The sequence below is a fragment of the Somniosus microcephalus genome, chromosome 3 (genome assembly GCF_052327205.1).
Source record: "Somniosus microcephalus isolate GS21.2 chromosome 3, FLI_Smic_1.0, whole genome shotgun sequence".
NCBI lineage: Eukaryota > Metazoa > Chordata > Chondrichthyes > Squaliformes > Somniosidae > Somniosus > Somniosus microcephalus.
In genome coordinates, this window is record NC_140989.1 from 133,416,809 (window position 1) to 133,433,734 (window position 16,926).

The window sequence follows — 16,926 nt, forward strand, 5'->3', positions numbered from 1 at the left end:
ATTGAATGGCGGAACAGGCTCGCGGGGCTGAATGGCCTCCTCCTGTTCCTTTGCTATGAGGATTGGGACCATTTATCTCCTTTTTTCTCTCCTCACATATCATTTTTCAGATGCTGAATTTATTTAATTTTAAACACATTAATATGAATTTGATCTTTTTCCACTCACCAGAATATGCAATTTAAACATTGTTAATTTTGCCACAAAGCAGCCTGCCAAAAGCAATGTAGTAAACACTGTACGTGCCTAGTGTAACATAACAGTGCTGTGATCAGCATATGAAGAGCGCTTAAATGTTCAGAATTACTCTTTGCTCCTAATGTTCTGGCTGAAGACCCAGGATATAAACAATTAGCAAACTAAGTCTTCATCTTCAAAGCTTCAGCTTTGAATTGTTTTTTTAATATAGTATGTTGCAACATAAAATAAGTGCTCACAATTACAAAATGAGCAGAAATCGTTCACAAAACAATAATCTATTAATGCACCATATGTTTTATTTTGAATTATTCCTAGGTAGAGAAATAAATCATTATGTGGGGCTATTGACTACCATGGAGGTGGGTGTGTATGACTCAATGTTATCCACTTTCAATGACACGGAATGTAAAGTGCTTTTCCAGCCAATAAACGGATGCTTTCAGCTTGGTTAAGCTAGAATAGAAGAAATATGCTCAAACCATCGCCTGTAAATTAGAAACACACTTCTTTTTTATATAAACATTTATCACAAAAATATAAAGAAAAACTGTCACTGCTTTGTTTGCAAGATTTCACTTTTAAATTTCACACACCAGTCACAAACTGTACATAAAATTTGTGGAATTAACAGTATTGGTGTAAAAAATTGTCATTTAAATTTAATTATTAACTGACAATATACAACAGATAAGTTTAAGATCACAACAAGGTGTGATAATTTTGCTACAGGAAACATTAATTTCAGTAGTTTTAAATCACAAAGCAGCTAGAATGTGGGATTTGGGGGATAGAAGACTGACATGCAATGTTTACTAGGACTAGTTTTTCTTCAGCAGATTCTTCAGGCTTCTCTCTACTGCTTCATCCAGTTCTTCCTCCAGCTCCTCCTTCTTAGACATGGCCAATTTGGACTGGTAATCATTCACTATTTGGTCTATGTAAGGGGCACTCTGAGTCCCATGTAGCATTAGGGTCCATTCCTTGAGCACACCTTTCTGTACAGTGCCCCCAATAAAACCAACTTCTATGATCCAAGTCCCTCTGGGGTCCTCCCCCCATGTATGTGTTGTCATGAAAGGCCACTTGTCAAAGCCCACCTTAGAGTCATCATCCCTTGGCCGCCGACTTAGCAGAATGGATTTTGTGCCCATTGGTGAAGTCATATTGATGTTTAGGGCACCTCGTCTGGTGGCATTTACAGTTATCACAGCCTGAACGTGCTCTAGATAACGAACAAAATTATCCTTCCCTTCACATGCATCAGCTGATATTGTTAGAATCAACTTGTCTTCCGATGAGATTGTCCTGTGACGAGAAGATGAAACAAGAACATGACTAAGCCATTAAACAGAAACAAAACTCTGACTACAATCATAAACAGGAGGACTGCCCATTGATCTGTCAGATATGGCTGTGGTTTAACTGTATGATGCTGCAGATGACCTAAAATGCACGCTATCATTCTATCATCTGAGGGCTCAGTCATCGTTAGGTGGCTTCCATGATATAATTGTGAACAATGTCTTAATTCATTATTAGTAAGAACTTAATGAGCAAATTGCCTGCTAATCTCGCTTCCTCTCTCTATTTATGAAAGCATTGACTCCTCATTGTGATGTATTTCCACAGTTGCCAGTCACTCTTGGGCATTCGGATGGGCTACCAATTATTCGTGTGCGTGAGCCTTGTTAGTGAATATTGTTGTGCTATTTAACCATTGTGGTATTATAGTCCAACTGACCATGTCCTCACACCAATATCCACACAGGCACTTTGCAGAAGGGATGGTGGATAGCAATCGAGAAAGGAAATCCTGGTCAATTTTCCTTCCTTAACTTGGAAGCGCTGAAGTTAACTATAGCACCTCACCAGCACTTGGCTGTGATTAGGTATCTCAGCACAAATTCTGGAATGAACTTGGGCCTGTATGGTCCAGCGACTAACTGGACAAATTCAGATTGAACTATAACAGAAGCCCCATATCCAATGTTACAGAGGCTGTAAGCTGTTTGAATTCAATAGCGCCTGATAATGGGCACAAAAATGATTGGCTTGCTGAAGAGGGCAGGGGGCCATCTTAAATTTCACTTCCAACTGGACGCCCAGACACAGCTCGCCAGTCAATTTTTGGCCAACTCGAGCAGGTCACTCGGGGGGGTGGGGGAAACATCAGGAGAGACGAGCGCAGCCAGCAGTGGCTCGCAGTATTAATGCGGAGACAGGAGGAGCACTTCTGCTTTCCCAGGCTCCATATTAAGGTAAGTTAAAATTAAATTAAACCCTAAAAAAAAGACCCTGACGAAGTTAGCGGTGGCCTGAAGACTTGCATGAATTGAACGCAGGCAATCGCTCTGCTGAATTTGACATCATTCTGCCCATTCCATGCATGTAAAATGAGTGCACAACATTGTAGAATTTAGGTCCCTATGAGACTGTGTAGCCTATTATAATTTTATTATAATCTTGGTAGAGAGAGTCACGTGCCATCTGAAATATTGTACAGTTTTTATAAGCCTTGAATATATCTGAAGCCTTTTCTTTTAGTATTAATTAATTGACCCAGTAAGACAGTAGATGTGTGCATGGGGGGGGAAGGGAATTCCTCTTTGCAATCCCACCCAAATTAGGGCGGAATCGCAACGGAGAATGTCGTAAAATTCAGGCCGAGAGACCTAGCATCGTCCAAACCTTAAACATACATTTCCTCCACCACCGGCGTACCGTGGCTGCAGTGTGTACCATCTAAAAGATGCACTGCAACAACTCACCAAGGCTTCTTCAACAGCACTTCCCAAACCCGCGACCTTTTACATCTAGAAGGACAAGGGCAGCAGGCGCATGGGAACACCACCACCTCCAAGTTCCCCTCCAAGTCACACACCATCCTGACTTGGAAATATATCATCGTTACTTCATCGTCGCTGGGTCAAAATCCTGGAACTCTCCCTAACAGCACTATGGGAGTACCCTCACCACACAGACTGCAGCGGTTCAAGGAGGCGGCTCACCACCACCTTCTCAAGGGCAATTAGGGATGGGCAATAAATGCTGGCCTTGCCAGCGACACCTACATCCCAGGAACAAATAAAAAACAACTGGGAATGCCCTCCGCCCCGCAGCCCCCACCCCAGGACTGCTCCTTCCCCACCCACTGTATAGAAATGGTGCTGAGTGGATGGGGCCTATAGTCTTGGTGAATTTCCCTGCACTCTGTCACACTTATCATCAGTGCCCGGGACCGTCATATGTAGATGGCGATAAGCCTACAGGAAATTGCAGTAAATACCCCTCTAGACAGAGAAACAAGGAAGTTATGCTAAACCTTTATAGAACACTGGTTAGGCCCCAGCTGGAGTATTGCATGCAATTCTGGGCACCACACTTTAGGAAGAATGTCAAGGCCTTAGCGAGGGTGCTGAAGAGATTTACCAGAATGGTACCAGGGATGAGGGAATTCAGTTATGTGGAGAGACTAGACAAGCTGGGATTGTTCTCCTTAGAACAGAGAAGGTTAAGGGGAGATTTGATAGAGGTGTTCAAAATCTTGAAGGATTTGATAGAGTAAATAAGGAGAAACTGTTTCCAGTGCAGAAGGGTCGGTAAACAGAAGACTCAGATTTAAGGTAACTGGCAAAGGAACCAGAGGCGACATGAGAGAACATTTTTTTACACAGCGAGTTGTTGTGATTTGGAATGCACTGCCTGAAAGGGTGGTGGAAGCAGATTCAATAGTAACATTCAAAAGGAACTAAATAAATACTTGAAGGGAAAAATAATTACCAGGGCTATGGAGAAAGAGTGGGACTAATTGGATAGCTCTGCCAAAGAGCCGACACAGGCACGATGCGCCGAACGGCCTCTTTCTGTGCTGTATCATTCTATCATCCTATCTACAAGGCCTTGTTGTGGATTCCTCTCCCACCAGATGGCCCCTGAGATTTACCTGCTGAAGAATTTGGTCTCAGCCTTCATTGGGAGGCCTAGTTCTGATCATCGGGGCAAATCTGCCCCCTTTAAGTCCCATGTTGGGTCTTTGGGTACTGAAGTGGCATCCTGGCTGGGAAAGGAGCATGCACGCCTAAGGAGACTTGACCCAGGAAAATGGGTCGGGGCTGGGATGGACACAGAAGTGCAGGTGGAAGTACCAGGCTGCTCATGCCTTGCCCTGATGAGAAAAATCTAGGCTGTGCTTTGTTTCTAAGGAGAGGAATATTAAAACCTGTAAAACTCCATGAATTATTCTGCTGTGTGCGAGCATCTCTTTAAGCCTATTGGTCTAATTACTGTTAAGGAAAAAATACTGTGTGATTTTATACATTATAGACATTCTGGGGCAGATGGGGATAGTAGTTATGGGTGAATTTTGCAAGATTCTAAATGGTTTTAGGACATTAAAACATGGACGACTCCCCTTCCCCACCACACACACACCACACACAAATCCTTCAGCATTTCCCTCGTGATGACCCAGCTTAGCTTGTGAAGAATCAAAAGGCATAAAACTGCATTCTACCATTATAGATACTAAAGATGCTCAAAAGTTGAAACAACAGACTTGCCAGACACTGGAAAAAGCATTCCCTGGGCAATCAGAAATCGCAGTTACATTCATCAGAACTGAGGTTACGATATGCCTGCACAGGCTCCATCACAAACATGGATTAAAAGCATTTTGTAGGTGAAGTCAATCTAACAGAAATGTCCTCCCACTCCTTTCCTTTGCCTGAGGAAGTTTTTAGCTTTGGTGCAATATATAAAACATCATGACAGTTAAGTGTTGCAGCCCAACAAGTCTGTTTTTCCAGCCAGCTCCAGAGTTTTCATTCATTCTGCTCTTTTTATGGCCTTTCACTTTGAGGCCTTAGCGGCTATTAAGTTACCTGACCACGGACTCTCCACTCCAATCTGGCACCACAGATTCACCTAATCTAACATTTTAAAATGTGAAATTAAAGTCTTTCATTTTGTGTAGATGCACATTAAAGAATATTGCTCTGCCACTTTGGTGTGGAAGAGGTGATATTTAGATGTCTGGATTCAGTGGTGCCCCTTGGTGTAAACGGTAATTGCATTCTTAGCTATACTCATAAAAAGTATTACACGATATGCAATTTACATACTCAACAGGGAATCATTCGACCTGATACAGTAAATTGTTCTGCATTTATTTTGTGTGCAATTGTTACTGAGTCAGCACAAAAACATCATTACTGCTTTAATTGTTAAAGATTCCAAGATTAAATACGACCATTCAAAGTCATACAGGGAATCATACCTATGTGCATTTGATGTTTCTTTCATTTGATTTATTGTTAATTTTGTGTTATGATACATTTACTTCTAACAGAAAATAACAAATGCCTATAAATGACTCTTGAATGCTTTAATTACAGACGATCTACTGACTAATCTGCCGTGAGGATGTAGTAGTGCTAGAACATTACAGAATCATAACGAGGGCAACATTTAAATCCCCATAAAAATGGAATGAAAGTTTCACTGGGAAGGTGTGAGAAAAGCTATCTGTTACTATGTAGACCAGAGGTTCCTGATTTTTTTTTTGCTGAGCCCTTCAGAGATTCATGCCCTATCTGCGTTCAGCCAAAGGGGGCGGAGCGGATGGGGCGGGGGAAGAGGAGGGGGCGGAATGTCTAGTTTGTGACTTGGTAAAAGGTCTCAGGAAAGAATTTGGTGTTTTATGGTTGGTCCCTTGATGTGTATCTCTGTCTTTTTCCCTCCGTCTCATAGCTGTAAGAAAATGTAAACATTCTAATTGTTATCAACAAAAACAATTGTGGTAATTGGAGCTTTTCTGTTTTGCTTTCAAAATTCAAACTCATTGTTTTTAGATCAGATAAAAAGAACTCAAGTTAAAATGAGGAAAGTCACTGAGGGGGCAATTTTCATCTCAAAAGCAGAACAGTAACAGAACCAAAATGAAGCGGTTGCAAATTCCATAGATTTACAGCTGTTTTTGATGTCTGTATCGATTTTTGGGTAGACTTGAATCCTAGTGATTAGCGCTCCCATCAGAAACAGGCTTGTGCATACCTACAAGTAGCAGCCAAGTGCTCCCGCTCCCCAACCATGGGCGGTACAAGTTGGGAAGTGGCCACTTCCGCTGATACATAAAGAGGATCCTCAGCTGCTGTCAGGTAAAACTGGTTGAAGCTTTTGGAAACATTTTTCTGGCAGTCGCTTCTGAGTTTTCCACCTTAACAGATTTGAAGGCTTATGTGCTTAGTACTATAATTTCTGCACTCATGTTGCCCACTGCTCCACAGTGTAGTTTCTTTCTGCACCTCCCCTTTAAGGTACTGGTGCAGACCCTTGACTGCCCAATTTCCCAAATCAATGAGCTCTGTGGAAGCACATTTTTGGGGTAAAAATTGGTATGCATTTGCAGCTGTTTTTTCAGATGCAAAGCATTCTAATTTAGCAGTAGCGTGGTCTGCACCCAATCTGCATAGGCTTTGGTCCCACTGCTAAGTTCGTGGAAATTAGGTCCCAATGAGAACATAAGAACTTAAGAAATATGGGCAGAAGCAGGCCATACAGCCCCTCGAGCCTGCGCTGCCATTCAATAAGGTCATGGCTGATCATTGACCTCAACTCCACTTTCCCGCCCGATCTCCATATCCCTTGATTCCCCTAGAGTCCAAAAATCTATCAGTCTCAATCTTGAATATACTCAAAGACTCAGCATGCACAGCCCTCTGGGCAGAGAATTCCAAAGATTCACAACCCTCTAAGTGAAGAAATTCCTCCTCAACTCAGTCTTAAATGGCCTACCCCTTATCCTGAGACTATGCCCCTTAGTTTTAGACACTCCAGCCAAGGGAAACAACCTCTCAGCATCTACCCTGTCAATCCCCCTCAGAAACTTGTATGTTTCAATGAGAGCACCTCCCATTCTTTGAAACTCCAGAGAGTATAGGCCCATTCTACACAATCTCTCATCATAGGACAGCCCTCTCATCCCAGGAATCAATCTAGTGAACCTTCATTGCACCGCCTCCAAGGGAAGTATATCCTTCCTTAGATAAGGAGATCAAAACTGTGCACAATACTCCAGGTGTGGTCTCACCAAGGCTCTGTACAATTGTAGCAAGACTTCCTTACCTTATACTCCAACCCCTTGCAATAAAGGCTAACATGCCATTTGCCTTCCTTATTGCTTGCTGTACCTGCACGCTAGCTTTCTGTGTTTCTTGCATGAGGACACTCAAATCTTTCTGAAAACCAACATTTGAAAGTTTCTCACCATTTAAAAAATATTCTGTTTTTCTATTCTTCCTACCAAAGTGAATAACCTCACATTTTCCTAAATTATACTCCATCTGCCACCTTACTGCCCACTCAGTTAGTCTTTCGATATCCCTTTGCAGACTCTTTGGGCAGGATTTTCATTGAGCCGTGGAGGCGGGATTGGAGGCGTGTGGGGGGTTAAAATCTTGAAATCGGGGGGCACGAACCCATCCCGCCCCCAACCCGCCTCCATGCCAATTTCAAAGGAGGCGGGTACCCGACCCACACTGGGAGCCGCCTCCCTGAGGCGGGAAGGGGATTAGTGCCAATTAACTGCCTGTTAACAGGTAGTTAACAGGCAGTTTTTAGCCTAATCCCTGTTAGATTCGAATTTTTGGAGCAAAACCACATGGAGACGGAACTGCTGACAAAGTAAAAGTTTTATCAGTAAATAGCTAGAAAGCCTTGTGCACAAGGGAGAGAGGCTGATTTCCCCAGAATCGAACCTTTCCTCTGAACGAAATACAATCTACAAGCCTTGATATACCTTTCGATAGGTAACGCCCATTAGGTTGCAAAAGTAGGCGTACACATACAAACAGCGTCACTACTGTTACTCCCTTGTTGGTTGGCGTGATTAGTCACTCAATGTCGGGAGCCGCCCTGAAGTGTTCTGACATACAGCATAACATCTAGTTTCTAGCTTCTGTGAGCAAGGTTGCTTAATTCTTGAGATGATAAACAATGTCCGCTTTGGTTGCGAGCAGACATTACAAAGGAAGATAAGATGTTTGAGGCAGAGGTAGAAATGGCCGACTCCCTATGAAGTTCAGTTTTCCTTATCTCTCAGAAGGCCAGCTGCATTAAACACTGATAACAACAAAGACAGAGACTAAGGGGGAGAAATTCGGTATCGCCCATTTTGAGGCGCGAATATCGGCCGGGTGCAAAGTTTAGCGCCCGGCGCAAATTATCACTGCCGACGGCAAAATTCACCTCTATCGCCCCTGGAGGTGATTGGAGCGCTAAATCAGACGCTACACAACTCTCTTAAGGTGCTAAGCCCGAGGAGCGAGGCGCTACCTCAGAGGGCGGGCGCAGCGCAGGTGCTGTCAGTTAGCGATTGCACACAGACACGCCGGCGCAGGCCAGTTCTTAAACGGGAGGGTCGATCTTGCTTTGCAGCCGCACCCTGCTCATTGAAGCCTTGAATCTCGGCCTGGACAGACCTGTGGCGAAATCTTCCAGCCAAGGACTATGGAGAGGGCCAGGGGGCGAGCACAGCGCTTCAGCGAGCGTGCCTTGGAGGCTCTGGTTGGCATGGTGGAGCGCAAAAGATCTCTACTGTACCCAGAGAGTGGCAGGAGGCCTTTGCCAAGCGAATACAGAAAAGCGTGGAGGGAGGTGGCTCACAGAGTGACCTCAAGTAGCATGGTGCCTAGGACCCCTGTGCAATGCAGGAAAAAGTTCAACGACCTCACTCGGGTCGTCAGGGTGAGTGCCTTTTTTCAGAACCTCTTCATCTCTCCATCTCCACCTCACTTTATGGTCAGAGGGTCTTGAAAGCCCCAATGCCCAGCACTCATCCAACACCTATGGCCCTTTCATGAAACACACACACAGCAGCAATGGACCGGTGGAGGGTGGCCTCACCTTCAAGCCCTCAGCGATCCTGAGCAGCACGTCCACAGGATTGTGGCAAGCCAGATGCTTGGTCCCGTCGCCACTGGAGACGCCGACCCCGTTCTGGACAGCAATGGTAAGGTCATCACCTTTTTGTCCTCTCTCCTTCCACTTGTTTCTCACAACAGCAGCCTTTGACACTTTCAATCCAAATCAGTATATTGCTGCACTCATGCCTCCCTTGCTGCCACCCTGTCCTCACGCTAAAGCCACTCTTGTACCTCCCAGCTTTCAGATGGTGATTCACCAGGTGAGGAGACGGGCCCTCAAGCTGCCATTGGGAGTGAAGCTGAAGGCGAGGAGGAAGAGGAAGCCAGACCATCAGTGCAACCCTCTGCCGAGGCAGCCCATGCCCATACTGGGGACACGCCTTCCCTGGAAGGGAGCAGGGGGGAATGGTCTGATGAGGGTGAAGCTCCAGGACCCAGCGGGCTGCAGCAACGCGAGGGGGTTAGGGAAGCTCGGGGGCCTTCTCCCCGGATGGAGAGTATGGCCTCGAGTCCTGCTGCACTGGACGCAGACGAGGAGCGGGTCCTCGCTGAAATGAGTGCCCAGGCGGAGCAAAGGCACACTGAGCTCATGGCTGCAGTGGCAAGGATGCCCGAATCCATTGAATCACTGGCAAGGAGTGTGGAGCACTTCACTGTAGCACAGGCGGTTGCCACGCAAATGCTAAGTGCTGCAATGCAGTCAGTGGCTGATCTCATGCAGACGCAGGTTGAGGCCATGCGAGGCACTAACTGCTGCCACCCTCGCTGGATCGGACAGATTTCCCCGGGGCTCTCACCACGCCACAGCAGGCCAGCAATCTGTGCTCCAGCAGATTGCTCCACATGCTGAAGTGCTGCCCCGTGGGAGTGAAAGTGTGTCGGTCGAGCAGGGAGTTGCTGTCCTCTCTCAAGATGACAGCATTCCTGCTGCCAACACTGTCACTTCTCCACTGCAGCTGCCACCACCTGTAGGACAGACTGCTGCCGCCCATGCAGAGTTGGAGCAGTCAGCAGCCGGGCCCTCCAGGCCCAGAGCTGGTCCAGGCCGTCCCTCAAGGGCATCTGCAGTCTCAGTTTCTGACACTCAGCAGCCTTCCCCCAGCCTTGCTGCAGCCACTGGGGTCCCATTACGGAGGAGCTGCAGGGTGGGAAGGGGGGAATTTCGCAAGGGAAGCAGATCACCCTCGAAGGGCAAAAAGTAGGAGGTGTGGCAAAATGTATTTCATTGTTTTATTGAAGGCCAAGGGTCATGGTCAAACTTTTGTTACTGTTTTGGACATTGTCTCCAGGTTGTGAGAGCCAGTTATGTGAATGACTGCTTTTTTTTGTGTTTCTTTCTATTACTTTGTCATGCGGAAATGAGACACAGTTTGGGAAATAAAGAAGTGTCTGTATTCAAAATGTACATGTTTGGTCTTTGCACTCATTGTTGCCTTGACCGGCTTAGGGGTTGCGGGATGGTTTCATTCAGGTTGTTTGAATGGCAGAAGCCATTCCCTCAGAGGGGGTCTAGAAGCGACTTGCTATGAGCCTTTGATGGACGGCCCTCCCACTTTGTGCCTCCCTCCCGCTTTGGTGCTGCTGATGATCATCCTCCTCATCCTCCTCCTCCTCCTCCTCTGCTGGTGCTCCAACGTCTGGTGGCATTGGCTGGGTCCTGAGGATTGCCAGGTTATGCAGCATGCAGCACACAACAACGAAGTGGGAGACTCACTCAGGCGAGTACTGCAAGGCACCTCCAGGATGGTCCAGACAGCGGAACCGTTGCTTGAGCACGCCGATTGTGTGCTCAACGATGTTCCTGGTAGCTTAATAGCTCTCGTATCGTAGCTCAGCAGGGGTGCTGGGCGAACGGAGCGGGGTCATCAGCCAGGTGCACAGAGGATAGCCCTTGTCCCTGAGAAGCCAACCTCCTGGGTGAAGTGGTGCCTCGAAAAGATCTGCCACAGAAGTCTGGCGCAGGATGAATGCATCGTGGCTGCTGCCTGGAAAGTGGGCATTGACAGCGAGTATCAGCTGTCTGTGGTCACAGACCAACTGGACGTTTAAGGAATGAAAGCCCTTTCAGTTGCGGAAATCCTCGGCATTCTCTTGCGGCGCCTGCAAAGCCGCATGGGTGCAGTCAATGGCGCCCTGCACCATGGGGAAGCCCGCTATCCTAGCAAAGCCCGTTGCGCATTCTTGCTGCTTGTCCGGGGTCATGGGGAAAGAGATGTACTCTCGTCTCCTTTTAAAGAGGGCATTTGTGACCTGAGGGATGCAGCAATGCACGCGAACTAGGTGATATTGGCGATGTCCCCAGTAGCGGATTGAAAGGAGCCAGTGGCATAAAAGTTGAGAGCCACTGTTATCTTCACTGCCACTGACAGAGACGTCCTGCTCCTCAGTTGAGGCTGCAGATCTGGCTGAAGCAGGTGGCAGAGCTCAGTGACCACCTCCTTGCTGAAGCGCAGCCTTCGCAAACACTGCTCCTCAGACATATTAATGTAGGAGAACTGTTGGCAAAAAACCCTGGGAAGGTAAGGTCTCCTGTACTGACACCTGTTGGCCCTCCTCCGTCTGGCCATGATTGCCACTCTCTCTCTGCGTCTCTGTGCCCTCTGAATGTGATGGAGAAGGACGATGTTCCCATCCATTGCAGCCCCCATAGTATCTGGGCAATCAAAGTTATGACGGTCAAAAAGCAAAGTACAGTACCTGCAAAGTTATGGTCAGAAGCCAAAACTACCTCAGACAGCGTTGACTCAATGCAGAAGTCTCCCTTTCTCTCTTTGTCTCTCTGCAAATCTTTCTCTCTCTCTCTCTCAGAACGAGTGGTGCAAAAATGGCTACCACACAAAAGGCAGGAAGAGGCCTCCTTTAAATAGCGCCCCCCCCCCCCCCAGCCCCACAGCGACTGGGAAGCGTTCCAGTCAACCTGTCGTTGGTAGCGCCAGGCGGAAAGGAGGGGGGCGCCACTGAATTTCTGGTCCGGGGCGCCCCAAGGGCGTTGCACTCTCGAATGACATCAAGATCTGCGTGCGCAGGAGATCGGGCGGTATTGTTTAGCGCCGCGGCAAAATGTCCGCTCAATTTCGCGAGAGGCGCAGGTGTCGCCGCGCCTGGGCGCTAGTTGGTTTGCGCCCCACTTAGCGCCCTCTTAAGGCGCGAACGGGTGGCGCTAACAACTGAATTTTGCCCCCTAAGAGTCTAGTAAATATGCTGTTTCTACATTACTTAGTTAAAGAGGGTTAATATGATGGTCAAGTATCCCATCATGCTTCGCAGCTACCTAAATGCTACATGTACGTTTTATATATATTTCCTAATACGTGAAGCTAAATATCCTTTGAATATGATTTCTAGTACTACAGCCCTCCCTACAGCTTTGGTTAATATATTTAAAGACTAGAGGATTCAGGCTTTGACTCACAGGCCTATTTTTGCAATCCAACATCCCTATTTTTATTCCTGGAGTGTGGGATTCTCGACAGCTCCAAACCACGCCAAGTTAGCGAGGCGAGCCGTCGGGCTGAAGGGCTTGGAGGGGTCAAGATGTCCGGTGTTCAGGTGAGTGATGGGTGCATGAGTGCAGAGGTAAGTGTATTTGGTGTGTTTAAAGTGTTTAAAGAAGTTTTACTTACCTTTACAGCCTTCCTTCCTTCAGGTGTCGGGAGTCCTTCATCTCACCGGCACAGAAAGCAGAATGGCCGTGATCTGTCAAAAATTGCAGCCTTCAGCTTTCTGTTCTGGAGAGATCTCTAAATCATCCTGAGAGGAAGGAATTAACTTAGAGTACAGATTGTCAGTGTTGACAATCAGCTGTCAAACGCTGATATTTCATCTGTCAAAAGGTCTTGACAGATGAAATATCAATCTGTGACGTCACCTGTTGCCGGGTGGCCCTTAATTGGCCTACTGAGCCCGCTGGGCAGGCTCAACAAGGTCAATCAAGTCAAAATCGCGTGGGTTGGCTACAACTCGATGGAGGCGGGACTACAACCCCGAAAGTTGTAGTCCCGCCTCCTACCCGCCTCCTCAATGAAAATCCAGCCCTTTGTGTTCTCCTCACAGCTTACAGTCCCACCTAGCTTTGTGTCATCAGCAAACTTGGATACATTACACTCAGTCCCTTCATCTAGGTCATTACTATAGACAGTAAATAACTGAGGCCCCAACACTGATCCTTGCGGCACCCCACTAGTTACAGCCTGCCAACCTGAAAAAGATCCATTTATCCCTACTCTTTGTTTTCTGTCCGTTAACCAATCCTCTATCCATGCTACTATATTACCCCCAACCCTGTGAGCCCTAATCTTGTGTAATAACATTTTATGTGGTACCTTATCGAATGCCTTTTGGAAATCCAAATATACGACATCCACTGGTTCCCCTTTATCTACCAATGCCAGTTAAAGGATCGCTTTTCAAAATTCCTCAGCAATGAACGGGGCAGGCATGTTGTCATTTAACACTGAAGTTCCCATTAGAGTGTCACCAAGTGGTGTGACAGGTACCAGTCACAGCCACGTGTAACAGGTAAGTGTTAACATTATAATATTGCAATTCCCAGATATCAATTTGTGCCCAATGCCAGATTTTAATAAAATATATATAGTATATACGATACATATTGGGATTGTCACTGGGTAAAATTAAGAATATAATAAATCAATTGCAATAAATTAACAAGCTTTATTTTAACAAAGTTCAATAAATTAATACATTCAAATTAGGCTTTCCCAGAGGTAATTAGGCAACTGAGCTGGTCAGACCATAGCAATGAGATTGTCAAATAAGAAAAGGGTTGATTTATATAACTTAAACTTCTCTGATAAAAAAAAGAGGATTCGAGTACAGGAGCAAGGATGTCTTGCTGCAGTTGTACAGGGCCTTGGTGAGACCGCACCTTGAGTATTGTGTGCAGTTTTGGTCGCCTTATCTGAGGAAGGATGTTCTTGCCATGGAGGGAGTGCAGTGAAGATTCACCAGGCTGATACCTGGGATGGCAGGAATGATGTATGAAGAGAGATTGGGTCGATTGGGCTTGTATTTGCTAGAGTTTAGAAGAATGAGAGGGGATCTCATTTAAACTTATAAAATTCTAACAGGACTAGACAGACTAGATGCAGGAAGGATGTTCCCGATGGCCGGGGAGTCCAGAACCAGGGGTCACAGTCTAAGGATAAGGGGTAGGCCATTTAGGATTGAGATAAGGAGGAATTTCTTCACCCAGAGAGTGGTGAACCTGTGGAATTCTCTACCACAGAAGGCAGTTGAGACCAATTCATTAAATATATTCAAGAAGGAGTTAGATATATTTCTTAAGGCTAAAGGGACCAAGGGATATGGGGAGAAAGCAGGGACAGGGTACTGAATTTGGATAATCAGCCATAATCTCATTAAATGGTGGAACAGGCTCGATGGGCTGAATGGCCTACTCCTGCTCCTATCTTCTATGTTTCTATGTTTCTAAACCAACTGTAAAGCAAAGTTTGGCACTGCTAGGAAACATTTAGTATCATGCCTAGGCAGTCACGGTTCTGACAGTAATTTATAAAAAGACTTACATTTATATAGCACCTTTCATGACCACCGGATGTTGCCATGCACTTTACAGCCAATTTTGGAATGTAGTCACTGTTGTAATGTAGGAAACGCAGCAGCCAATTGCGCACAGCAAGCTCCCACAAACAGCAATGTAATAATGACCAGATAATGTTTTTGTTATGTTGATTGAGGGATAAACATTGGCCCCAGGTCACCCGGGATAACTCCCACACTCTTCTTCGAAATAGTGCCATGGGATCTTTTACATCCACCTGAGAGAGCAGACGGGGCCTCGGTTTAACGTCTCATCCGAAAGACGGCACCTCCGACAGTGCAGCACTCCCCCAGTACTGTACTGGAGTGTCAGCCTAGGTTTTTGTGCTCGAGTACCCGGAGTGAGACTATGAGCCCACAACCTTCTGACTCAAAGGTGAGAGTGCTACCCACTGAGCCACAGCTGACACCTATCAGCAACCTAAGCAACCTCAGTTGATACATAAAGTATATCAATAGATTCTCTGTCATTTCTCATGAGGTTGCTGTATACAACACTGATCAGATCACATTTGGAGCACTGTTTGTAGCTCTAGTCACCTAAAAATAGGAAGGATATTATTCATTTAGAGAAGGTACAGAGGTGAACTGCCGAAATTATTCTCGGTAGCAGGAATTTAAGGTATGAGGATAGGTTAAGAATGTTGGGCTTATTCTCTTTGAAGAGAGTTCAAGATGATCTGTATTCATGATTATGAAGGGAATTGGCAAAGCTGATCCAGGTTAATTGATGGCAGCTTTCACATACCAAGAGAAGCAAGGTAAAAATTAGGAGCAAAAAAGGGAAGTCAGGGAAAACATTTTTAGACAAAGGATAATATATTTGTGGAACAAGTTAGAAGGGGAGGTCATTGTTGTAAAGAGAATCAATGGGTTCAAGAGGAAATAAATGTGTTTTGTTGATGAGAGAAAGGATTTGGTGAGAAGACGTGCAAGTCTGTTTGAGCTTGTTGGCTCGAATAGCCGTTTCCTGTTCCTATAAATTCTTATGTTCTCATGGAAGAACGTCTTTGAGTGCCATAGAATCATGTGAGTTCCTACTTACTGCGGCTCTTGAACTGATCCTCCAACACAGTGGAACCTTTCAGGAACTGTCCTCCAGTCTTTGGCCATTTTAACCATAGCTCCGGCATCAAGCACTCCATAACCAAAGAGGTGGTTAAACTCCAGACCCACACCGTTTCTTCTCCATTTGTGCACCTCATCGTGCAGCTGGTTGCGCTTGGAAGTCAGCACAGTCAGATGCTGCATGTCTCGCCATGTTAGGTTTGGACTGAGAATCAGAAGATGGAAAAAGAGTGAGAAAACTGTGTAAGTTTGCACAACTATTGTCACTTTCAGCTCGTATAAAAAAAGAAAGAAAGACTTGCATTTATATAACACCTTTCACAACCTCCCAAAGGTCCCAAAGTGCTTTACAGCTAATGAAGTACTTTTCGAGTGTAGTCACTTGTAGTGTAGGAAATGCGGCAGCCAATATCCTCCCACAAACAGTAATGTGATAATGACCAGATAATCTGTTTTTAGTGATGTTAATTGAGCGATAAATATTGGCCAGGACACCGGGGATAACTCCCCTGCTCTTTTTCAAAATCGTGCCACAGGATCTTTTAAGTCCACCTGAGAGGGCAGATGGGGCCTTGGTTTAACATCTCATCCAAAAGACTCCCTCAGCACTGCACTGGAGTGTTAGCCTAGATTTTGTGTTCAAGTCTCTGGAGTGGGACTTGAACCCACAACCTTCTGGCTCAGAGGCAAGAGTGCTACCCACTGAGCCACGGCTGATACTATAGTCAGCTTTGCATGAATAAGAAACATCTAAAAGGAATGTAAAATGATTCAATCAGCAGGCAATAAACATTTTTTTTAATGAACTGTTTGCTTTATTTTCCCTCTGTTTTGTGAATTTTGTGTACATCAAGGTAAGTGTCAGCCATGGCTCAGTTGGTAGCACAAAAATCTAGGCTGACAATCCAGTACAGTACTGAGGGAGTGCTGCACTGTCAGAAGTGCTGTCTTTCAGATGAGATGTTAAACCGAGGCCTGTCTGCTCGCTCAGGTGGACGTAAAAGATCATGGCACTATTTCAAAAGTGAATAAGGGAGTTGTCCTCAGTGTCCTGAGCCAATATTTATCCCTCAATCAACATCACTGAAAGCAGATTATCTGGTCATTATTACATTGCTGTTTGTGGGAGCTTGCTGTGCAAAAATTGGCTTTC

General features: G+C 45.7%; 1 protein-coding gene across 1 annotated transcript in view; it reads right to left on the reverse strand.

Moving 5' to 3' along the window:
* Positions 1-366: 366 nt before the first annotated feature.
* Positions 367-16,926, reverse strand: part of pcsk2 (proprotein convertase subtilisin/kexin type 2) — a 153,955-nt gene continuing 137,395 nt past the window's right edge. Inside the window, exons 11-12 of the mRNA XM_085981639.1 lie at positions 15,751-15,978; positions 367-1,506 (exon numbers count right to left, since the gene is read on the reverse strand). Of these exons, the coding sequence (XP_085837765.1) occupies positions 1,020-1,506; positions 15,751-15,978 (715 nt within the window). The 3' untranslated portion in view covers positions 367-1,019. The remainder of the gene's footprint in view (positions 1,507-15,750; positions 15,979-16,926) is intronic.